This window comes from Ranitomeya imitator, chromosome 2, assembly GCF_032444005.1.
Source record: "Ranitomeya imitator isolate aRanImi1 chromosome 2, aRanImi1.pri, whole genome shotgun sequence".
NCBI classification, from domain to species: Eukaryota; Metazoa; Chordata; class Amphibia; order Anura; family Dendrobatidae; genus Ranitomeya; species Ranitomeya imitator.
In genome coordinates this window covers 826768739-826795086 of record NC_091283.1, presented here as the reverse complement: position 1 = coordinate 826795086, position 26348 = coordinate 826768739, and the positions used below count along the sequence as shown (strand labels likewise).

The window sequence follows — 26348 nt, the reverse complement described above, 5'->3', positions numbered from 1 at the left end:
CTCATAACTCTGTATGGAGGACTATGTGGTGTCCATAATACTGTATGAAGGACTATGTGGGGCCCATTATTCTGTATGGAACACTATATGAGGCCCATTATTCTGTATGAAGCAATATATGGGGCCCATTATTCTGTATGAAGCAATATATGAGGCTCATTATACTGTATGGAGGGCTATGTGGTGCCCTTAATACTGTATGGAGGACTATGTTATGCCCATAATATTGTATGGCGGACTATGTGGTACCCATAATTCTGTATGGAGGACCATGTATTGCCCATGATTCTGTATGAAGGGCTATGAGGTCAGCATAATTCTGTATGTAGGACCATGTGTTGCCCATAATTCTGTATGGAGGCCTAGGTGGTGCCCATAATTCTGTATATAGGACCATGTATTGCCCATAATTCTGTATGGAGTAGTATGTGGTGTCCATAATACTGTATGGTGGACTATGTGGGGCCCATTATTCTGTATGGAGCACTATATGAGGCCCATTATTCTGTATGAAGCAATATATGGAGGCCATTATTCTGTATTAAGCAATATATAAGGCTCATTATAATGTATGGAGGGCTATGTGGTGCCCATAATACTGTATGGTGGACTATGCGGGGCACATTATTCTGTATGGAGCACTATATTTGGCCTATTATACTGTATGAAGCAATATTTGAGGCTCATTATACCGTATGGAGGACTGTGTGGTGCCCATAATACAGTTTGGAGGACTATGTGGTGCCAATAATACTGTAAGGAGGACTATACTGTCCGGTCTAACATGAAAAATCTGCAGTCACTCTGTGTGACTGCAAACCTTTAAATCGCCCCAGAGAATGCACTGTGCACTGAGAGGCATTTTGGGCTGTGGCTCCTAGATAAGTTACAGCCTGAGAACATTGAGGTGAGCTTGGGGTCTGGGGAGACCGGATCACAGGAAGGAAAAGAAGTAAATAATAACATTTAATTTATGCACTGAGCAAAGAGATGCGGGCCCGACCCCCTAGAAGGAGGAGCCACAGAGTGATGAATACCTCGGAGAGAGGTGAATGTTAGAAGGTCTTTTCTCGGCTATGCCAGCGTACATATATTTTTTATGCTTATTTCAAATAAAAGTCAAGTTTTACCTTTTTCCACGCTGGAGATTTCCTTCCTGCCTTTCAATGTCAGAAGGCGAGGCAAAGCTTTGACGTGATGGGACGTTCCCGCTCAGTCCAGGACGGTTGGGAGCTATGTGTTAGCGCTTTAAAGAATCTCTCCCATCAAAGTTTTTATTCTCTTAATATATTGCAGTCATCATATTATACAGCACTGTGTACTTATTATTGCTCATTTTTACTTACCCAGCTAATTCTTCTCTTTTCTCAGCTCTATGTAGAAGCAGAGAATCTCTTGTCCTGACCTCCTTCCTCCCCCTGCCAGGGACTTTTGCAGTGACTCATGACTCATTCAGGGAAAATTGACCTCCTGTTTCTACATAGAGCTTAGAAGTATTTATCTAGTCAGATTTTTATCACGTGATGTCATAGATCTAATTGAAAAGAGAAGAATTAGCTGGGTAGAAAGGCAATATGAGAAATTGTAAGTGTACAGTGCTGTATATGATGACTGCAATATATTAAGAAGATAAAAACTTTTATGGGAGGAGAACTTCTTTAAGCTGCATTTGTGGTTTGCATGCCGATCTGTGTTCACAGACAAGGATTTCTCGAAATATTCCTTAGCCCAAACAGTGATTTGCTTGACTGAATAAGGCCTGTTTTTAATGCAGTGCCGCCTGACGGCCCATAGCTCACAGAATTGATCATCAGCCTTGTCCCTTATAAACATGGATTTCTCCAGCGGGATATTTAAAGTCTTTGCAATTTTATATTGAGGAACATTTTTCTGAAATTGTTGCACAATTTTTAGATGCAGTTCCCATATTGGTGAATCTCTGACTATCTTTGCTTCTGAGAGACTCTGCCTCTCTAACATATTTTCTTTTATATACAGTCATGTGACCCTCCAGCTGTTTTTTATTAATACCACTTCCTTTTCCAGCCTTTTTGTAACACTTTTTTTGAGATGTGTTGATGCCATCGATTTCTAAATGTGTAATTTTTTTTTTCGAATGAAATGGAACAAGTCCAACGTTTAACTACTGATCTGTGATCTATGTTCTATTGTGAATACAATATGGCTAGAAGAGATGTCCAAATCGGCCGCTCATTGGATGTTTGTGACCATCCAGTTACCGTATGTGCGTTACAGCCTGCTGAAGGTTTTACTAGCATGTCGCTATAGTGTATTGAATTTGTGTCATGAGAAATTGGCATCCTTAATGAAATCCATGGAATGTTAAGAAGAGTGGACATATCCGGAATGGTGCTGCTCACCTCTTACCTGTGATATGTTCTCGTAGTGAGGAGTCTTTCTCCAGATGTGAAGCTGCTGTACCGATGTGAAGGCGCTGCGGATTTCGTCATTGTATCGCACCTGCCTAGCCTGCCATTGTTCCCGGATCGTTTCCTCTTACTCCTCCATAGTTTTCCTATGGACTCGCTGCTCTGCCTGAGCTGTGAGTGTTGTGTGTTCTGGCGTCGTTTTACTTTGTAGCCGCGATCATCTACTCCAGTAAAGTCACATACAGGAGGTAACTTTCCTGTCCGTTGTGCGCTGCTCCCGGGCATCTCCTCTATTATCATCACTGACCAGGTTATCACACAGTAATTCCCCCGCTAATTGTGAATTATTCATTAGATGATTGGGATCAATAGCGCTGGCAGGTTTATGGCTCCACATATCTGCTTTATGCCTTTCCCAGGTAAGTTATGGAGACATTTTTACACCAACATTTTGTCATGATGAATATTTTCTTTACCAGTGGTGGTAATCACAGTTTTACTATTTGCGAGCACCAGGTGGAAAGTTTTATCATCCTAGTTATTTATCTGTCTGTCTATATGTGTCAAAAGTCGGTATTTGCACTATACTGCTGGAGGGCTGCTGACACTTTTTGACTTATTGAAGAGGTTTGGCACATGCCTTGAAGGCCCTGCACCTTAGAACATTGATGCCTGGAGCTACTTCAATTTGTTCTTTCTTTCACTTTTTGTTAAAAAAATTTTTCATTCTCTTTTTTTCTTCTTTCTTTATCTCCTTCTTTCTTAATCTTTCTCTTCTTTACCCTTCTTTTTATTTCTTTCTTTCTTTGTTTCTCTTCTTTCTCTTCTTTTTTTATTTCTTTCTCCGCTTTTCTCTTCTTTCCCTTTTTCTTTCTTGCCCATCTTTCTATTCTTTCCCCATATTTCTCTTCTTTCCCTTTATTTCTCTTCTTTCTTTCTTTTCTCCATCTTTCGCTTTTATTTGTTTCTATTTTTTCTTTTTTAAATTTCTTTCTTTTTATCTTTATTTCTTTTTCACTTTTTTGTTTATTTTTTTGTTTTTTCTTTTTTCATTCTCTCGTTTTCTTTCTGTCCATTTTTCTTTTCGCTCTCCCTTAAATTTGTTTTTCTTTTTCCATTCTCTATCTTTTTTTCTTCTTTCTTTCTTACCTATTTCCTTATCTTTCTCTGTCCCCTTCTTTTACTTTCTTTCCCCATATTTCCCTTTCTCTCTTTCTTTCTTTCTTTCTTTCTTTCTTTCTTTCTTTCTTTCTTTCTTTCTTTCTTTCTTTCTTTCTTTCTTTCTTTCTTTCTTTTTCTTTCTTTCTTTCTCCATCTGCCTCTTCTTTCCCCTTCCTTTATTCTTTCTTTTCTTCTCCTTTCGCTTTTATGTTTGTTTCTATTTTTTCTTTTTTAATTTTCTTTCTTTCTATCTTTATTTCTTTTTCACTTTTTTGTTTTTTTTCTAGTTTCGTTCTTTTTTCATCCTCTTTTATTTGTTTCTATCTTTTTTCTCTTTCCTTTCTCTTCCCTTTTTTGTTTGTTTCTCTTTACTTCCTTCCTTCCTTTTTCATCAGTGACCTGAATGCAGTATATCTATCCTGGAAAATGAATCTTTTTGTGACTTGTATCCTGGCATTGCTATTTTCATGTCTGCAGTCAGGGTCGCAGGGCAGTAATCAGTTGGGCTATGCTGTGCTCACCTGTGCCCCTGACATCCCTCTCCTTGTATTACCGCTAGTCTCTCCCTCTATAGTGCTGTGTTGGCTCTTAAAGAGACAGATACAGGTAAACATGACCTGTCCCTCGTTCACGAATTTTCTGCTCACACATTCTCCATATATTTGAATGGAATGGCTGCTGCTTTTTCATGCAGTTTTCAGATCCATTGTTGAGTGTTACTTTGGCATTTTGCAGTGGAAGAGCTCATCAGTGCAGTTTTCCAAAAGTCTTGCGTTTGCATCGCTGCAGCTGCATGTGCAACGTTATAGTCACTTTGTGGAATGCAGTCTATATTGAGAGAACTACAATTCCCGGCAGGTCCTTGAGTAATGAGTCATAGCCATTTATGAGATTGCTCGAGTTTGGGTCAGAAGACCCCTGGCCAGTCCGTGCATTGCAGTCCGAACTCAGACTGCGAAACAGGTTGCAAGAAAGCGGCCTTGGCCGGGGATGCTAATCATACAATGGCCGGTCACAGGCAGGCAGGTCTTTAAGGGAAGCTGTCATCACAAAATAGTCTAAATCAGGTACAGATTTTTTATAGTAAATGATGAGATCAGGTGGAATGGGGAGAAGAAGAGTCTCATAAATGGAGAAAGACGCATACGGTATTTCTCTGATAAAACATATTACAAACTTTCGTATATTTCTCTTGTACTGTCGATTTCTGCAGTTTGTTACTTAGAAAAACACAAAGCATTTTGAAGATTTTAGTTCTATTCTTAATGTCACAGTCCGGTCACTACAAATAAAAGGCAAATTTCTGAAGATCTCATCTAGCCAAAGAATGGCTACTTCCCTTCTTATTGAACTCACGTCTTTAGCAAATGAGAAAATCCACTGGATGCCAAACACATCAGTGCCGATATTGATTGCAGCACCCTCCATACCTGAAAGTCTAAAAGATTCCCACTGCAGTTATGGTGCCGTCTGAATACTCATCGTGGAGGTGACACTGACTATTTCCTATGCTTGTCTCCATTATTATATAAAATAATGACAGATATTTTATTTCTATTGATTGAACAGGAAAGCGATGAGACAGAAGTGGACAAAAATAAGTGCTGCACCCTCTGCAACATGTTCTTCACCTCCGCAATTGTGGCCGAATCCCACTATCAGGGGAAGACTCACGCTAAAAGGGTTAAGCTTGTCCTCGGAGAATCAGCAGATATTCCTGCCCGGGCAGGTAAGAGAGAGTAAATGCTTATAATGCAATATATACTGTATATAATGCACATTTGGGCAGACTGGGCAAGAGCCACAGTGCTGAATCAATGCACTTTTATTCCGGTGATTGGATGGACCACCCGGTCAATAAGTGATAGGGCTTGTGCAGAGAAATGTAGCTTCAGTCTGAGCACGATCCGTGAAAACATCAGATCGCAGTCATGCCAATGTTATGGTATGGGGCAGTGCACATGTCCGATTTTTTCCTTGTACCGAGTGGTGCGAGGAAAAAAAATCGCAGCATGCTCAATTTGCCTCCTATAATCGGATGGCACTTGGTCATTCACATCAAAACATCAAAACGCACTTGAATGACATTACAGTACGGTTCGATTTTTTTCAGACAGACTGAATGGAAAAGGTTTTTTTAATTTCCCACTTCCGAGAAAAACGGATCCCACTGTGATCAAAGTCTGAACAGCATAATCGGACCGTTTTTTTCTCAGATACAAAATATAGAGTCGTCTGCATCTGCTCTTAGTGAGAAATGAGTGAATCTGCTGGAATTCGAATTCTGCTTTTTTGTTTAAATTTGTCCAGAAAATTTAACTCACTTCAAATCAAACTTACATTATTACGCTGAGAGTCCCAGAACATAATAAACATATATTAAAAAAAATTAAAAAAAATTATACCCGGCCCTCACCTATCCTGCTGTGCAGCCCCACTCCGGTCTTGTCGTCTTCTTTGGTCTTGTCTTCCGGCATCAGGCATCTTTGAATCTCCTGCAGTGATTTGGCCACATAGCCTTAGACAGCTCGAGAGACTCCAGATTTGCTGGGTGCCGTAGGACTCCAAAGATCGTCAAGTAAAGACTGGCTGAGTATACCTTTTTGTAACCCATTCCCAGCCCTCATTTGACCTATTATGCAGCCCCACTCCAGTTTGGTCTCTTCTTTGGTCTTGTCTTCCGGTGTCAGGCATCTTTGCATCTCCGGCACTGACTTGGCCACAGTCTTAGACAGGTCGAGAGACTCCAGATTTGCTGGGTGCCGTGGGACTCCAAAGATTGTCAAGTAAAGAACGGCTGAGTATACCTTGTTTTATCCCCTTCCCGACCCTCACTTGTCCCGTTGTGCAGCCCCACTCCAGTCTGGTCGTCTTCTTTGGTCTTGTCTTCCGGCGTCAGGCATCTTTGTATCTCCAGCAGTGACTAGGCCACAAAGTCTTAGACAGGTCTAGAGACTCCAGATTTGCTCCGTGCCGTAGGACTTCAAAGATAGTCAAGTAAAGACCGACTGAGTATAGCTTTTTTTTAACCCCTTCCCGTCCCTCCTTTGTTTCGATGTGCAGCCCCACTCCGGTCTGGCCATCTTCTTCGGTCAGTCTTCCGGCGTCAGGCATCATTGCATCTCCTGCTCTGACTTGTCCATAACGTCTTAGACATTTCGAGAGAGTCCAGATTTGCTGGGTGTCGAAGGACTCAAAAGATGGTCAAGTAAAGACCGGCTAAGTATACCTTTTTTAACCCCTTCCCAGCCTTTTTGCGGGATTCATTGAATTGTAAAAAAAATCTAATTCTGGAGAATCCAGGTTTTTTTTATGAAGCTTGAGGCGAATTCCTTTTGCTTCAAAACGATTCGCTCATTTCTAGTGACAGTATGTCTACCATATGCCATCGGTATGTGAGATGTGAATACCCCTTTAAAGTGAAAAACAATTACGTTGCAGTGGAAAAGCAGAATTGAACATTTTTACCCGTCCTTCCCCCATTTATAGGTCCTGTCCCATCCACACCCCAATTAAACAACATCTAAATGTGCAATCAAAGAAAAAAAACACCTGGAATCGGGAGAATTCAGCAGCTTTTAAGGTCATTGCCAACTCTTACTGGAATCTGGGAGGTTTCACCTTTTTTCGGGGATCCTCGTGTAAGTTTTGGGAGAGTTGGGAAAAAAATTATTAAAATAATGCTGTCAATTCCTTTTCATACTCTCCTCCATACGGTATTATTTAATTCCCTGTAATATTACTTTAAGTTGTTCTGTATCCCGGCCGCGTCTTTCCTCCGGAGTATAGTACAGATGGGTACGACTTTACTTGTTGAGGTTTGGCAGTGAAAACTGTGCAGATTTGTCTACCGGCCTTACATTTAATAGGACTGCTACTGCAAGAACGCCAAGATTGCACATGACTCTAGATTGCCGAAAGCTATCCCGGCTGCCGAGATGAAAGATGCGCCCGCTTGCCAAGTAGGGCATTTGGCCTGGACTCTTTACTTCGGTGGATACCTGGTGCTAAATCAAGTTACTTATCAATAGTAATTCTACAGAACTTGAGTGCAGCGTTTTGCTCCATCGATCATTTATATTTCTCGCAGCATAAAAAAAGTCACCAAAATCCTATTACTCTCATTAAGGAGCGCTCTCAGGAGGCCGCGCGGATCGCAGGCACCGATGCTGCTTTGATTACTAATGCTAATCATAGATTTTATTATTTTTTTTATCCATCTCTGGTCACTTCTGATTTTTCACATGATTTGAAACCCATATTTCACTGTAAAACATTCTAAAAACTTTAAGCATTTTTGCAATTAAAAGACTTCAAGCAATGAAAAGCGCAACAAAAAAAATTGCACGATTTGGGTGCGTTCATATGACCGATTGTTCTTCAGAAAAGCGTTATCTAACATAAACTGAAAATAATGTGACAGTAATCACAGCATGTACAAGTCTCTTGCGTATTTCAGAGTATGTGGGTATGCAAAAAAAAAAAACGGACCCCATGCCGATCTTCCTTGTAGCCTCTTAAAGGGGTGGTCCACAGTCTAAAGTAATTTTCATCCTAAATCTCTATCTATTTAATGCCATAATCTAAACTATTTTCCAATATAATTGAATAAAAATTCCCTCTCCTTCCCTCACAACACTATCTAACTGCTTTTTTTCACTTCCTTTTCTATGGCGTTTCGCTTAAAAAATCCCATTGCATGCTAGGATGATCAAATGAAGCATTATTAGGGGACAGAGGCGAAGTCCCCCTCCCACAAACAAAGTGTGATCAGTAACTGGGTTAGTGACTGGTCTAGTCCCTGCGCTATGTGCACTGTGCGATGTGCACAATGACAGTGCACTCTCATGCTGGCTTGAATCAGCAGTAATGAGCTGGCACCAGAGTGCATTGTCAGAATATCCTGTGTGCAGAAACCAGTAATATCACTTGCAAGGGTGGTACTGTGCTCTGTTGCCGGCTCATTAGTGTTGATTTGAGCTAGAAATAGAGAGTGCACTGTCACTGTACACATCATGCAGGGACTAGCCCAGCCATTAACCCAGTCACGTATAATGCTTTGTTTCAGGGAGAGGTCATTGACCCGAGCCTCTACTCCCTGATGGTGTTGCATTTGAGAATTCCGGCATGCACTGGGCTTCTTAAAGGGAACCTGTCACCCCCAAAATCGAAGGTGAGCTAAGCCCACCGGCATCAGGGGCTTATTTACAGCATTCTGTAATGCTGTAGATAAGCCCCTGATGTATCCTGAAAGATGAGAAAAAGAGGTTAGATTATACTCACCTGGGCGGGAGGTCCGGTCCGATGGGTGTCGCGATGCGGTCTGGGGCCTCCCATCTTCATAGGATGACGTCTTCTTCTTGTCTTCACGCTGCGGCTCCGGCACAGGCGTACTTTGTCTGCCCTGTTGAGGGCAGAGCAAAGTACTGCAGTGCACAGGCGCTTGGGCCTCCATGACCTTTCCCACAGCATGAAGACAAGAAGAGGACATCATCACAAGAAGATGGGAGGCCCCGGACCGCGACACCCATCGGACCGGATCAGCAGCGGGACCGCCCCTGGGTGAGTATAATCTAACCTCTTTTTCCCCTCTTTCAGGATACATCGGGGGCTTATGTACAGCATTACAGAATGCTGTAGATAAGCCCCTGATGCCGGTTCGCTTACCTCACCTTCGATTTTGGGGGTGACAGGTTCCCTTTAAATGACGTGTCATCAAGGAGGAAGCAGAAAAATAAGAAAGTCTTTAGATAGTGTAGTTAGGGAAGGATAGGGAATTTTTTATTCAAGTATACTAGAAAATAGTTTAGACTATGGCATTAAACAAATAGGGATTTAGGAGGAAAATTAATTTGGACTTCCGACCATCCTTTTAATTTGGTCTTGTAAGTTTGAATAGTGGCTGATGTATAAACACGGATGTAAAAAATAGACATATGGATTATATGCCGTACACATGACCATACAAATGTTTTTTCTGGATGGACATCAGACCACTTTTTTTTTGTATGTCGTGTGAACATGGCCTTTGATGCAGTTCCTGCCACTAAGCTTTTTGCACATCAGTTCCTTGTGGAACGTAGCCGTAATATCACTCGTTCATTCGAAAATACGCAACTTCGAATAAAGCCAAAGCATCAGCTGCGCTTCATAGGAACACAATGAATCAAAATGTTCCACGGGGAATTAACAGCATATGGACCGCATTTAGCCAATTTGTTCTTGTGCTATTAAACAAAATTCTCTTCTGGACGTTATGTAACTGGAAAAATAGAAATAAAAGTTGAAACTGAGTATAATAGTATAGTACAATGGATGAGTCCTGCTGAATCAGGTTCTTATGACCTCATCTATAACATAAACTTTACATCTTTGTAGTTGGGTACTGACTTAAAGGGGGTCTGTCACCCCAAACTGATAGGATAAACTAAGCACATAGCCTTTTAAGGGATAAAACCCCTTGTAAAAGTCGCACCTTTCGTGATCTAACCTCTCCCTCCATTCTGCAGAAACTGATTTCTAATCAAATATTCTAATTAGGATGTTTAGCGCACCCTGGGTGTGGCCTGTAGGCTCAGCGTACAGTACCGCCCACTGGTTCTGTAAACCCCACCTCCTTCACTGTTGATTGGCAGAGCTGGCCAAAGCTTTCTCTGCAGGCAGTGCTTGCTGATGGCAGTTCAGCGCTGCCAGTCACCAGTGAAGGAGGAGGACTATGCAAAACCCGTGGGTGGAACAGTGCACTTAGCACCTTGGCCACACCCAGGGTGCATGGAGCACCCTAATTAGCCTCTTTGATTAAACGTAAGTTTCTGCAGAACGGTGGCCGTGGTTAAATTACTAAAGACGCGACTTTTATAGAAGTTTTATAGGAGTGTTTTTGGACCATCATGCCGTTTTGACTTGATTTTTTGGCATTGTGATCTTAATTATTAATATATTAATTAGTGACCAATATGGCCGCCTTCACAAATTTTGACCACATTCGGCCAGAAACACTTAAAAAAAATATATCGTTTTGGCACAATTTTCCAAAAATTTTCTGTCATCAAGGCCAAAAAACCCCATAATACAACATGTGAGCACTGCGTAAATGTTATTTATGTCATTAGTTTTGGGCAACATTTTTTGGTTGTGAACATATTCACAACCAAGGCTAATTTGTGAGTGAATCCAGTGCTCAATTTTTCTGTAGTGCCTCCACAGGAGGAATGAATTATTACACCATACATATCAAAATCAATTTTTGAGATGTAAAATATTTGCATTTTCATTACATTTTATATATATATATATATATATATATATATACATTTATTTATTTTTTTTTGTCGATATTGACGGTTTGTTGTATTAATATTTGATAATTCACTTTGTAGACTGAGAATGCTAGTCTTGTACTTTTCAAAGACTGGAAAAAAATAAAGGACTCTCAATGTGAAAGTCATGTTATTTGGATTATCTTGAGGGTTCCTTGGCGTTCCTTCAATTATTTTAGATCTACTGCTCGGCTCTGTAGTACACGGCCTTTGATACATGTTAACGACATTGGAGCATAAAGTCTACTTGCACTTTATTAAAGCGACTAAAATATTAAACACTGTTCCAGCGACGGATCATAGTTCACAATTATTTCTAGAAAGTTCTGTGCCAATGGAGGAAACTTCAGACATTCTCTCACTTCTGTTGCTTAAAATCTATAGTCGTATTTTTTTTTAATAAAATGTTTTTTTTCGAGGGTGACTTAAATGACAGCGCCGTTTAATGGCGTTCACGTCGTTGGCCGAGGTACTATCCTATATTTTATAGGAAACGACTTGTTAATTTGCTAAACGTCCCGCCGGATTTCCTAAGGGTCAAGGACCCTAAAACCTTCTTAAATAATAAGGACTTTTTCTTAGACTTTGCTCTGAAGCTTTCTTGGCTCCCGCTCCCGTTCTGAGTCTTTGTTTTGTTATTCCAATTGAGGTTCTCATTAGTTATTAATTCTTCACACAGTGTAAAATACCAGGCAGGGTGAGAAGGATGGCGGGAGAGAATAGGAAATGCACCGTCTGTATGGCACGTTGAAAAAAATAAAAACCTAAAGATTTTAATTAGGACAAGGTCATTTCAAGGCGAATTTTTTACTGCAAAAATAAAAATAGATATTATTTTAGTACATTAAAAGTTAGACAAATTCCCAAAGTTTGGTAATTTTATATTCCGTACTTACAGGGATATCGGCATTATTTTGATATATTTCGGCAGCCATTTTGCCAAGGTGGCAACAAATGCAACCATGTTGTTACCTGTAAGTTATTTTTTTAGAAAGTAATAATCATTTGTCATATTATCAGCATGTTCTATCAGAAAAGAGGTCCTGTTTTCACAACAGCCCCTCTAAAAAAAACAAATATATAAGGCTGATTTCACATTTGCGTCTTTGTGCGCAGCATTTGAACCGCATCGATCCGCATGCATCATGTGTACATATATTTAACATGGTGTACGCATGGACATGCGTTCTCATGCTTTTGTGTATGCATGCGTCGTTTCGCAGTGTACGGCTTGGCGCGGCAAACGCAACATGCTGCACTTTTGGAGGCGTCAAAAAATTCGTCAAATATGCGCAGGCATGTGCATGCGGATGAGTGCATCAGAAAATGCATTACTGTCTATGGGAACAAATTTGTACGCAAGGACATGCGTATGCATGCGTTCGATACACATCCGTACTTTAGACTGCGCATGTCCAGAAAATGATGTCACCGCCTTCACCATGCGCATAAAAAGCACAAACGCATGCAAAACGCATGAACACGCATTTTTGTTTGCATCATGCGCAAGATGATGCGTAGGTGTAAGCAATAGTGATGAGCGAGTGTACTCGTAGCTCAGGTTTTCCAGAGCACGCTCGGGTGACCTCCAAGTATTTATGACTGCTCGGAGATTTAGTTTTCATCGTGACAGCTGGATGATTTACAGCTATTAGCCAGCTTGATTACATGTGGGGATTCCCTAGCAACCAGGCAACCCCCACATGTACTCAGCCTGGCTAGAAACTGTAAATCATTCAGCTGCCGCGAAGAAAACTAAATCTCCAAGCAGTCATGAATACTCGGAGGTCACCCGAGCAATGAGTACACTTGCTCATCACTAGTAAGCATGCTTTTGCATGCGTTTTGGCATGCGTTTGCGCATGCAGATGATACGCTGCGCACAGAAACGCTAATCTGAACCTAGCCTAATATGGCTGCTCTTCCTATTGTCTCTTTAATTAGTCGCAACAACTGTAAGAAAATGCCCAAATCTCTAATAATTACGCCTGTCTAACTTGTTTCTCTCTAACTTCTGATTTACTAATATATGGCTAATTTTATGCTTTGAGTGGAAACCACCCTTTAATAGGGTTCTTCTAGACTTTTAGGGGTTGACCCATCTCATATCTTCATGAGATATTCATGATCCTACTGCTGAAACCCGCATCTGCCTTGAGAACAAGACCTCATCATACACCACCAGAAATGGAGAGGGAGCCACGACTGTCTCCATTGATTTTGGGGGTTTTATATTCTGATGGTGCCGTGTTCTCGAGATCTTGTGGATATTTCAGAAATATATGAGATGGGACAACCCCTATTAACAACAATGGACTATCCCCGGGATAGGCTATCAGTTTTTAATCATGGATGTCTGACCTCCTGAAATCCTTCACAATAAAGGAGACCCTCATTACGCAGCGGCTCTTACATATGGTTTTCTGCATCTGTAACTTCGTGAGTAGGATGATCTCCAGATATCGGAGGTCCCTATGGACAGTCCACTGTGCCTGCAGAGGTCATGTATCTTCATTTTGTTGTTCGACAGAGGATTGCCCAGCAATGTTGAAGGGTTTGTCCAAGACTTTGATATTGATGGTTGACTGGACATGTCATCGGTGTCAAATTGGTTAGGGTCTGACACCTGGCGCCCCATCATCTACAGGACCCTCACCAATCGAGTATTGATGATGAATGAACCCACCCAGGAACAGACCATCAATATCAACTCAGGGACAACTCCTTTAATTTAAGGCAACATATGAAAATGTATTTTTTTAAGCACCCAAAGTAATAACTAAACTACTAAAGGATCCAAATGTGCCAATTGTAGGTGAAATTGTGCACTTCCTGGCATTTTTGTTTTGCAAGCATTTAATGACATTACTATCTCTTCCCCAATAATTGCTACTAAACTTTAAGGGGCCAATTCATTAACACTGGTATTGTACGCATCAATCTTAATGAGCGGCTGTGGTGGGCCAAGTTGCACCAAGTTATTTAATTTGGGGCAGCTTCTTAGTGGCGTTTGCCTTTGTGCGCCTCATCAGAAATGCTACTCCAATCCTGGAGTAATATCTCTGGCATAAGTTATGCTACAACGTAAGTTATGATGAATTTAATTCGGCATCGCCACACCCCGTCTAGCCCATTATCCACCCAGTTTGGTGAAGATGGCCAGAACTGATATGAAAATGCAGAAAGTTGAAGAAATGTAGCAAAATTTTACGTTGCACAAAATTTTTTGAACTTTTCAAAGGATTTTCTGCCAAAAAACTGATGTAGACACTTTTATTCTTCCCTAAAGTATATGGCGTTGCTTACTTCTGAGTGGTGGTGGACCAGGTCCCGAAAACTTAACGATCACTCAAACCGAAGGGCAGAAGTTTTTAATGCGAGTGGTGGATAGAACCAAAGACTTTCTATTGAGCTCATACGATTGTAGCGAGCTCACGATACATAAAGTTTTTTAAAAAGTTTATTTTAGTAATCTATTAGTGATTTCGAAAGTCTAAGATTTGTAAATGAAGAAGTGGCAATGTCAACTCGACACCATAATCTCCAGATTGCGCAAGATTTTAAATTATTGCAAAAAAATGATCAGATACCACAGTTTCCTAAGACTTTTTCATTATTAGGGTATGTTCACACTGAGTGGGTTTCTTATTTGAGAACTTTAAGTGCTTTTTTTGTGTTTTTTTTTTTAATGTATGGATCTTTTTTTCTGCTCTTAGTTCTTTCGTTGACCAAGTATGGAGCTTTTCTTTTTCTCTAGCAGAAATGCCTTAAGAATTACCATGTTACTTATTTTTGTATAGTGAATAAAGCAAGTGAAAAAAAAGCACTAAAGTCTTCAATTGGAAGATTATTAAAAGAATATTTGAAACATTTGATGTGGATTATAGAACAGAAACTGATCGTAAATCCAAGTAAAAAAAAAGTGTAAAACTGCGGCACTGATTTTTTTTCAGCAGTTTGTCTCCATTCTCTTAAAAGATTATTCTGATCTTCTATGTTCAGGCGCACGTTGCTCTTCTGCCTCCTAGATTCCTGCTTGCGCTCCTGCATTACTCTTCTGCTTCCCGGATTCCTGCTTGTGCTCCTGCATTACTCTTATGCCTCCCGCATTCCTGCTTGCGTTCCTGCAGTACTCTGCTGCCTCCTGGATTCCTGCTTGCGCTCGTGCAGTACTCTACTGCCTCCCGGATTCCTGCTTTCGCTCCTGCAGTACTATTCTGCCTCTTGGATTCCTGCTTGCGCTCCTGCATTACTCTTCTGCCTCCCGGATTCCTGTTTGTGCTCCTGCATTACTCTTCTGCCTCCCGGATTCCTGCTTACGCTCCTGCATTACTTTTCTGCCTCCCGGATTCCTGTTTGTGCTCCTGCATTACTCTTCTGCCTCCCGGATTCCTGCTTACACTCCTGCATTACTTTTCTGCCTCCCAGATTCCTGTTTGTGCTCCTGCATTACTCTTCTGCCTCCCGGATTCCTGTGTGGGCTGCTGCAGTACTCTTCTGCCTCCCGGATTCCTGCTTGGGTTCCAGCAGTACTCTTCTGCCTCCCGGATTCCTGCCTGGGTTGCTGCAGTACTCTTCTGCCTCCCGGATTCCTGTTTGCACTCCTGCAGTACTCTTCAGCCTCCCGGATTCCTGCTTATGCTCCTGCAGTACTCTTCTGCCTCCCGGATTCCTTATGCACTCCTGCAGTACTCTGCTGCCTCCTGGATTCCTGATTGTGCACCCACATTACTCTTCTTCCTCCCGGATTCCTGATTGCGCTCCCGCATTACTCTTCTGCCTCCCGGATTCCTGCTTGCGCTCCTGCATTACACGTCTGCCTCCCAGATTCCTGCTTGCACTCCAGCATTACTCTACTGCCTCTCGGATTCCTGCTTGTGCTCCTGCATTACTCTTCTGCCTCCCGGATTTCTGCTTGTTCTCCTGCAGTACTCTTCTGCATCCCGGATTCCTGCTTGCACTCCAGCATTACTCTTCTGCCTCTCTGATTCCTGCTTGTGCTCCAGCATTACTCTACTGCCTCTCAGATTTCTGCTTGTGCTCCTGTATTACTCTTCAGCCTCCCGGATTCCTGCTTGTGCTCCAGCAGTATTCTTCTGCCTTCCGGATTCCTGCTTGCCCACCTGCAGTACTTTTCTGCCTCCCAGATTCCTCATTGCGCTCCTGCATTACTTTACTCGTCTGCCTCCCGGATTCCTGCTTGCACTCCTGCATTACTCTTCTGCCTCTCGGATTCTTGCTTGCGCTCCTGCATTACTCTTCTGCCTCCTGGATTCCTGCTTGTGCTCCAGCATTACTCTAATGCCTCTCGGATTTCTGCTTGTGCTCCTGTATTACTCTAATGCCTCTCGGATTTCTGCTTGTGCTCCTGTATTACTCTTAAGCCTCCCGGATTCCTGCTTGTGCTCCAGCAGTACTCTTCTGCCTCCCGGATTCCTGCTTGCCCTCCTGCAGTACTTTTCTGCCTCCCGGATTCCTCATTGCACTCCTGCATTACTTTACTCGTCTGCCTCCCGGATTCCTGCTTGCGCTCCTGCATTACTCTTCTGCCTCTCGGATTCCTGCTTGCGCTCCTGCATTACTCGTCTGCCTCCCGGATTCCTGCTTGCACTCCTGCATTACTCTTCTGCCTCTCGGATTCTTGCTTGCGCTCCTGCATTACTCTTCTGCCTCCTGGATTCCTGCTTGTGCTCCAGCATTACTCTAATGCCTCTCGGATTTCTGCTTGTGCTCCTGTATTACTCTTAAGCCTCCCTGATTCCTGCTTGTGCTCCAGCAGTACTCTTCTGCCTCCCGGATTCCTGCTTGCCCTCCTGCAGTACTTTTCTGCCTCCCGGATTCCTCATTGCACTCCTGCATTACTTTACTCGTCTGCCTCCCGGATTCCTGCTTGCGCTCCTGCATTACTCTTCTGCCTCTCGGATTCCTGCTTGCGCTCCTGCATTACTCGTCTGCCTCCCGGATTCCTGCTTGCGCTCCTCCATTACTCTTCTGCCTTCCAGATTTCTGTTTGCGCTCCTCCATTACTCTTCTGCCTTCCAGATTTCTGTTTGCGCTCCTGCCACCGGTCTGAACTGCGCATTGTAAGATGCTGGTAGCAGAGTTTTGCCTCTGCATCATCGGAGGGACACTTTGTCCATTCCAGAGATCCTACCAGCTTCAGAGCAGTGCTTTCAAATATGCGCTTCTCTCCTAGGAAACTGGACAACTGTGATAGACTTCAGAAGTGGCTGGTAACTTAGGCAACGAGCATTAAACTATAGAATTAAAAATCCCTTGTTTCTTGAGTATTTTTTTAATAACAGGTAAATTGCACAATTGCTTATTTTTGTGAGCATTTTGCAATTTTAACTATTTAAGACCACCCCTATAAAGGTCATCCAATGTTAACAGAAAAGCGATTTTCTGCGGTCACAGTGTGTCACTTACACACGGTTGGCACATATGGATTCCATGTGACTGTAATGGGTTTATAAATGTCACCACTTGCTTTGGCAGTCACTATTCATCACTGCTACAGATATTAATAGTTGTGCACCTCGGCTTGCAGCTTCTTTGCAGTGATGTATTATAGAAGAAGTATTTTGGACAATAAGCTATGGTGTTTCACTGGGAGGCAGCCAAGGCTTTCTAGCTCGCTGATGCACAGATCCACATTACTTACATTAATTAACCTAAACTTGGGGTGAGGAACTTGCACTGCAAGTCACCCACATATCGGGCCAGCCATTTCTGAGGAGGAATTCTAGAAATGCTTTAAAATAATCTCTGTACAGTACATTCTTCTGCATCCAGTCTCTGATTTCCTTGCTGTCCAGAGAGGATTATTAGACTGATGCTGAAAAAATAGCCATTGAGGTCAATTCCACATTTCTCATGTAGCCAAAACCACACCCCTATGCCGTTTCTGTGAAGTGTGTCCGTTCGTTTAAAAAGGTTTATTGCATAGCCATCAAAATAAGTAAAAAACATATTTCCTGTTACTCCCCTCTCCTGGATCCAGGGCCAGGCTCTACGTCCTCCACCTTCCACGTGATCTTTCAGTTCTTCTTGGACATGGAGGAAGCAGTCCACGGTTGGCAATGACACTTCTACTGTGGGCTGCTTTTAACAAACCCATCTCTGCTATATCGTTGGGGAATTCTGCAATAGCACTGGTCAGTTCTATATTGTACCTTGTGAGAAACCTGCTTGGATACAATTCTGAGTAAATCTGCCGTACTGCTGGCCAGTTGTGCTTTGGACTCTGTGACAAACCCTGCTCTGCTACTTCTGCTGTTTTTGCTGTATTAGTCTCCTAATTTGCTGCCAGTTCTGTAATGGACTGGAGTGTTGCTATATCTTAGACTCACCTCTGCCGTTCCACAACTAGTTCTGCATTGGACTCTGTGGCAAACTCAGCTCTTCCAAATTGTTGGGCAACCAAACTCTGCTCCACTGGTTCCTCTCACTGAGTCTCTTCTGCTTACTTGTTAATTATAAACTAACTCTATTATGCCTGTTGCCATGACCTCAGCTCTGCTTCACCGGATCCCATGATTCCAGTTTGCTCCTCTTGCCGTTCTGATACAATGGCTTACATCGCTCCATCTGGATCTTCTTAGTGCGCATTCATCTATCTGTGCTACACAACAACTAATAATCAGAACCAGTGGCTTTGAGGTTCCACCTCATCAGATGAGACATGACACCTAACCCATTTATTCCTTGCGCTGGATCGACAAGGACTAAATGTGAGAGCATTGATTACTTATTTTTGGCTGGTGGACATGGACAGCTCTTTAAACATCTTGCCAAACCACACATTTAATTTGGCTTTTTCTCCTTCAGGATTGGTTCCTTATTATGGATCATGATACTAGACCAGTCAGTCCTTCCGTCTGAGCAAGAAGATCCCTCTGCCCTCTACCTGGGAAATACCAAGTGCAACATCTCAAATTTTCTACCTGGGATGGTAGTCTGCAACTTCTCATGCTGTTGATATGAGCGTTTGTTCTTATCTAGCATGGAAAACCCCAATTCTATTTGCATTTGCATCGTTTTTGTCCAGCTTTTGGTGTTTTTTCACCTGCATTTCATTTGTTTCTTATTCTTTTTTTTTAATGTGTTCCTTTCTCTATTGTCTATTTTATTTCTTTTCCTGTACTTTTTTCTGTTCTTCATTATGTGCAGGGTTTGGGGTTTCTAGATATTTGCGGAATATTCTTCAATTCTAACTTTTTTTTAAAAGATCCAAAAATTTTGTGCAAATGTACTCAAGTCCTCTGAAGTGATTTGCTTGTAGGACTGGAATCTGTACTCAAATTTTGCAACAATTTTTGTGCTAAAAAGTCGTAAAAAATAGTTAAAAGTCAAAATAAAGAACATTTTTGATTTTGCGTAGAATTCATAAACCAAGTACAGTATTTTGAAGAATTTAGCAAGATAACAAAAAGAAAAGTGATTTAAAAAAAAAAATTATGCAAATGTGGAATCGAGTCCATGGAGTTTTTGTGGCTGAAAATGCAGGATTAGAAACAAAAGAGGAAGAGATTTATCAGTCTTTATACTTATTTCACTTACTGTACTTACATTGCATACTTACTTTATACTTATTACTTGACACTTATTACTTTATACTTGTCTTTCTTACTGTATCCACTTGAATAATTTCTCAAAAACTGTCCAAGGGAGTAGGCATGCAGCTGTATAGTGGGGGAACCTCTGTTTTGGTTCTGTACGGAGTTTTGTGCCTGAGCCTAATGGAGGATTTAAGGAATAATGGATAGTTTGGATGGATGCATTAGGCTCACAGCAAAGGGCAGACTTTTTTTTAACAACTTTAAAGAAGTAATCATGCATTACACGCTTCATTAAAATCAATAAGCTGTCCATGTAATGCATGGCAACTATTGGATCCTGGAGTATGAGATACAAGTTTTCTAACTTTTTATTACTCTGGCTAATATCATTATAGCGCAGCGTTGCTCGGTGAGGTCAATAAAATATTACACATAAGCACTTAAATGGGTTCTTCAAGAATAAAATAACCTCCATCACATAATTCAAACGGCAGCCCATTCTAATCATGGACAGGGAGGGCTGTAGTCTGAAGAAACATTGCTTCTGAGACCTGTGTCTCAAATGACAGAGCAGCTGTATCACAAGCACACTAACCAAAGCTTCTGGAGAAGTGTGTGACAAGAAGAAATAAATCTCCCCGACTGAATGAGCACAAAGCATTTTTTTTTCAATGCACAGGGAGCCGAGGAGAAGATTTATTTTGTCTACTGTCACAGCCCTTCTCCAACAATTCCGGTATGTGTGAACACAATACAGCAGTCTGAGTTTCTTCATATTGCCGCCTGTCCTGACACATTACTCAGATGTGCTGCAGTTTGAATTATGTGACGAGGGCCATTTCATGACAATGGAGAACCCCTTTAAACCATGGATTGGCTGCAGCGGTCACATGCTGGTTGCTTGCAAACACAGAGGGAAAGAAAAGGTAACAGGTTTTTTATTTTAAATTTGTCACTTTTTTGAGGAGGGGAGAAGTCAGGAACCGCTTTAAGAGGAAAAATAAATGAAAATGCAGCATTTTTAATTCTTTAGTTTTCATTGACCCCAAAATCTACCTGCAGATACATGTACCTAAATATGCTATGATATCATCATAAAGTTGGTGCATTTCTGACCAAGTGCCCCCAGGTGACCACTGTTTGCATTTTTCTAAGGCAACGAGTCAGTTTTGTTGAGAACGCAACCCATTTGTGGAATAAATGTAAAATATGCAAACGTTATGCCGAATTGAATCGCAGAAGCTCTAACAGCGGATGTTACATTTAGAATGTTGCTCTAATAGCTGAAATGTCGTTCACATCCAGAGAAAAACATCCTGGACGTGAGAGTTTGTAGGGATGAAGTTCCGCTACGCAGAGCACATATAATGGGTATAAAGTAATTGGAAAAAATCTTTACAACACCTTACAGGGAATAGAAATGCCGTCCAAAAAAATCTGTAGCAATCTCAGTTCTTCTTTTGTTACTACAGTGCTGTATTTCACCGGGTAAAATAAAAGCCTGTTTTGCAGAATGTGAAGATGAGGCGCGTACTTTCCTTTTTTTTTTCTAAGCATCGCTTTACATTAATTCATTTTTCCTCGGTTGCTTTATAACACCTGCAGCTTTGCATTGTGCTGCCACATAGTGCAAGTCCCGTTACAACAGTAATGGGCAGCACAAAGCTCTGCGGCGCTGCTGAACGTCATCTCCCAGGATGTTCTGCAGAGCTCACTTCTGTAATCACACACTCGCCTCTGCTATTCTGCAAGATCAGCCAGTTGTGCTTCACATTCCATTTCGGGGACAGGTGGAAACGAGTGAAATATGTAGGCTGTAACACAAAATGACAAACTTTATCCTTCCCTCTAGTAACGTTTGAAGGCTGTATCTCACATCCCCACATTTTATCCATTTCTTTTTTCTCCTCCGTCATCCAGTTTGTTCTAAAATTACTCATCGGGTTCTCCATTTCATTTTGCTTATTGGCTTTTTTTTTTTTTTTTTTAGCGCTTTTTAGTATTTCATTTGCTCTTTGTCACCTCCCTTCTTAATCTCCTTCTGGAACTGCTGACAAAGCTGGCATTAAAATGTGCTGGATTTCTGTTTTGAAAAAGTTTTAGTGTCGAGCGGTGAGCTGGGCATGCTGGGCCGTGTGATAATGAGGGTCATTCTGCGACTGCTGCTTTCGCACCGCACACATGGCTAGTAGTCTGGTCTGAATTTAGGCAGAACGGGATTGATTGGCTTTAGGCTATGTGCACACGATGCGGATTTGCTGCGGATCCGCAGCGGATTTTTCCACGCAGAAACTGCAGATCCGCACTGTGATGTACAGTACAATGTTAGTAAATGGGGAAAAAAAAGCTGTGCAGATGGTGCAGAAAAATCAGTGCAGAATTGCTGCGGATTTTAAAGAAGTGCATGTCACTTCTTTTATGCGGATCTGCAGCGTTCCTGCACCCCTCCATGTTAAAAATTCTCAGTGGTACAAACCGCTGAAAATCCGCACAAAATCAGCATCAATTCTGCATAAAACCGCGCAAAATCCGCGTTAAAAACCGCGGTAAATCCGCGGCTGCGGATTCTGCCAGGAGATGCGGATTTTGTGCAGAAAATTCTGCACCTCTTTTCCTACGTGTGCACGTAGCCTTAGTTATAATAATTCTCTGCTTATTTCATTGGTTTGGACAAACAACCGCACTCAGACAATGTATTCAGATTGCATCAGAAATGTGAAGTATTTGAGTAATGCCACAGTGGTCAATAGAGTTCTGAGGTAACGTTTCGACCCTTTGGGTCTTTATCAAACCTTACTTAATGAGTGGAGAGTGATGGAAGAGAGAGGGGGACACTTGTCCGATGGATGGAGACAGAAGCTCCACAAAGTATCCAAGAAAACTAGGAAGTGTGGGGTCCGGAACGGCACGGACAGGGAGCAGCGTCCCTAGAGGCACTGTGGGTCCAGCAGGAGAGAGGAAGGCGGTAGTCTGCTCCTGATTTACTGGATCCATTCCAGGTTCAGCCTGCACCAGCTTCACTTCAACAGAGTGCACGCTTTTCCCCTTTAATTATTTCATTGGTTGTCACTTGGCAGATGTAATAGAACTATTGTATTGCTATTGTCAGAAAATGGACATGAAATTAGTGATTGGTTTGTTCGAAGTCACTCTGTCAGGTCTCAAACAGCAGAAGGGCAGGTCGAAGGGGGGAGCTTAAGTTGGGAATTTATGGTTTTCAATTATTTGATTCTGTTTCATCATTTAAAACCTTGTGTAAGTACTGCCAGGACTCGTAGATAAAGCCTGTGACTCCTGCTTTCTCCACCCACGTATAGAGAAAGCCTGTGACTCCTGCTTTCTCCACCCACTTATAGAGAAAGCCTGTGATTCCTGCTTTCTCCACCCACTTATAGAGAAAGCCTGTGACTCCTGCCCACTAATAAAGAAAGCCTGTGACTCCTGCTTTCTCCACCCACTTATAGAGAAAGCCTGTGACTCCTGCTTCCTCCACCCACTAATAGAGAAAGGCTGTGACTCTTGCTTCCTCCACCCACTAATAGAGAAAGCCTGTGACTCCTGCTTCCTCCACCCACTAATAGAGAAAGGCTGTGACTCCTGCTTTCTCCACCCACTAATAGAGAAAGCCTGTGACTCCTGCTTCCTCCACCCACTTATAGAGAAAGCCTGTGACTCTTGCTTCCTCCACCCACTAATAGAGAAAGGCTGTGACTCCTGCTTCCTCCACCCACTAATAGAGAAAGCCTGTGACTCCTGCTTCCTCCACCCACTAATAGAGAAAGCCTCTGACTCCTGCTTCCTCCACCCACTAATAGAGAAAGCCTGTGACTCCTGCTTCCTCCACCCACTAATGGAGAAAGCCTGTGACTCCTGCTTCCTTCACCCACTAATAGGGAAAGCCTTTGACTCCTGCTTCCTCCTCCCACTAATAGAGAAAGCCTGTGACTCCTGCTTCCTCCACCCACTAATAGAGAAAGCCTGTGACTCCTGCTTCCTCCACCCACTAATAGAGAAGGCCTGTGACTCCTGCTTCCTTCACCCACTAATAGAGAAAGCCTTTGACTCCTGCTTCCTCCTCCCACTAATAGAGAAAGCCTTTGACTCCTACTTCCTCCACCCACTAATAGAGAAAGCCTGTGACTCTTGCTTCCTCCACCCACTAATAGAGAAAACCTGTGACTCTTGCTTCCTCCACCCACTAATAGAGAAAGCCTGTGACTCCTGCTTCCTCCACCCATTAATAGAGAAAGGCTGTGACTCCTGCTTCCTCCACCCACTAATAGACAAAGCCTGTGACTCCTGCTTCCTCCACCCACTAATAGAGAAAGCCTGTGACTCCTGCTTCCTCCATCCACCTATAGAGAAAGCCTGTAACTCTTGCTTCCTCCACCCACTAATAGAGAAAGGCTGTTACTCCTGCTTCCTCCACCCACTAATAGAGAAAGCCTGTGACTCCTGCTTCCTTCACCCACTAATAGAGAAAGCCTTTGACTCCTGCTTCCTCCTCCCACTAATAGTGAAAGCCTGTGACTCCTGCTTCCTCCACCCACTAATAGAGAAAGCCTGTGACTCCTGCTTCCTCCACCCACTAATAGAGAAAGCCTGTGACTCCTGCTTCCTCCACCCACTAATAGAGAAAGCCTGTGACTCCTGCTTCCTCCACCCACAAATAGAGAAAGCCTTTGACTCCTGCTTCCTCCTCCCACTAATAGTGAAAGCCTTTGACTCCTGCTTCCTCCTCTCACTAATAGAGAAAGCCTGTGACTCTTGCTTCCTCCACCCACTAATAGAGAAAGCCTGTGACTCCTGCTTCCTCCACCCACTAATAGAGAAAGTCTGTGACTCCTGCTTCCTCCACCCACTAATAGAGAAAGCCTGTGAGTCCTGCTTCATCCACCCACTAATAGAGAAAGCCTGTGAGTCCTGCTTCCTCCACCCACTAATAGAGAAAGCCTGTGACTCCTGCTTCCTTCACCCACTAATAGGGAAAGCCTTTGACTCCTGCTTCCTCCTCACACTAATAGAGAAAGCCTGTGACTCCTGCTTCCTTCACCCACTAATAGAGAAAGCCTTTGACTCCTGCTTCCTCCTCCCACTAATAGAGAAAGCCTTTGACTCCTACTTCCTCCACCCACTAATAGTGAAAGCCTGTGACTCTTGCTTCCTCCACCCACTAATAGAGAAAGCCTGTGACTCCTGCTTCCTTCACCCACTAATAGAGAAAGCCTTTGACTCCTGCTTCCTCCTCCCACTAATAGAGAAAGCCTTTGACTCCTACTTCCTCCACCCACTAATAGTGAAAGCCTGTGACTCCTGCTTCCTCCACCCATTAATAGAGAAAGGCTGTGACTCCTGCTTCCTCCACCCACTAATAGACAAAGCCTGTGACTCCTGCTTCCTCCACCCACTAATAGAGAAAGCCTTTGACTCCTACTTCCTCCACCCACTAATAGTGAAAGCCTGTGACTCTTGCTTCCTCCACCCACTAATAGAGAAAGCCTGTGACTCCTGCTTCCTCCACCCATTAATAGAGAAAGGCTGTGACTCCTGCTTCCTCCACCCACTAATAGAGAAAGCCTGTGACTCCTGCTTCCTCCACCCACTAATAGAGAAAGCCTGTGACTCCTGCTTCCTCCACCCACTTATAGAGAAAGCCTGTGACTCCTGCTTCCTCCACCCACTAATAGAGAAAGTCTGTGACTCCTGCTTCCTCCACCCACTAATAGAGAAAGCCTGTGACTCCTGCTTCCTCCACCCACTAATAGAGTAAGGCTGTGACTCCTGCTTCCTCCTCCCACTAATAGAGAAAGCCTTTGACTCCTGCTTCCTCCTCTCACTAATAGAGAAAGCCTGTGACTCCTGCTTCCTCCACCCACTAATAGAGAAAGCCTGTGACTCCTGCTTCCTCCACCCACTAATAGAGAAAGGCTGTGACTCCTGCTTCCTCCACCCACTAATAGAGAAAGCCTGTGAGTCCTGCTTCATCCACCCACTAATAGAGAAAGCCTGTGAGTCCTGCTTCATCCACCCACTAATAGAGAAAGCCTGTGAGCCCTGCTTCCTCCTCCCACTAATAGAGAAAGCCTGTGACTCCTGCTTCCTTCACCCACTAATAGAGAAAGCCTGTGACTCCTGCTTCCTCCACCCAATAATAGAGAAAGCCTGTGACTCCTGCTTTCTCCACACACTATTAGAGAAAGCCTGTGACTCCTGCTTCCTCTACCCACTAATAGAGAAAGCCTGTGACTCCTGCTTCCTCCTCCCACTAATAGAGAAAGCCTGTGACTCCTGCTTCCTCCACCCACTATTAGAGAAAGCCTGTGACTCCTGCTTCCTCCACCCACTATTAGAGAAAGCCTGTGACTTGTGCTTCCTCCTCCCACTAATAGAGAAAGCCTGTGACTCCTGCTTCCTCCACCCACTAATAGAGTAAGGCTGTGACTCCTGCTTCCTCCTCCCACTAATAGAGAAAGCCTTTGACTCCTGCTTCCTCCTCTCACTAATAGAGAAAGCCTGTGACTCCTGCTTCCTCCACCCACTAATAGAGAAAGCCTGTGACTCCTGCTTCCTCCACCCACTAATAGAGAAAGCCTGTGACTCCTGCTTCCTCCACCCACTAATAGAGAAAGCCTGTGAGTCCTGCTTCATCCACCCACTAATAGAGAAAGCCTGTGAGTCCTGCTTCATCCACCCACTAATAGAGAAAGCCTGTGAGCCCTGCTTCCTCCTCCCACTAATAGAGAAAGCCTGTGACTCCTGCTTCCTTCACCCACTAATAGAGAAAGCCTGTGACTCCTGCTTCCTCCACCCAATAATAGAGAAAGCCTGTGACTCCTGCTTTCTCCACACACTATTAGAGAAAGCCTGTGACTCCTGCTTCCTCTACCCACTAATAGAGAAAGCCTGTGACTCCTGCT

General features: G+C 42.9%; 1 protein-coding gene across 1 annotated transcript in view; it reads left to right on the top strand.

The window, feature by feature from the left end:
* ZMAT4 (zinc finger matrin-type 4) overlaps window positions 1-26348 on the top strand; it is a 402791-nt gene that overhangs the window by 126391 nt on the left and 250052 nt on the right. The window contains exon 4 of the mRNA XM_069754024.1: window positions 5121-5280. Within this exon, the coding sequence (XP_069610125.1) occupies window positions 5121-5280 (160 nt within the window). The remainder of the gene's footprint in view (window positions 1-5120; window positions 5281-26348) is intronic.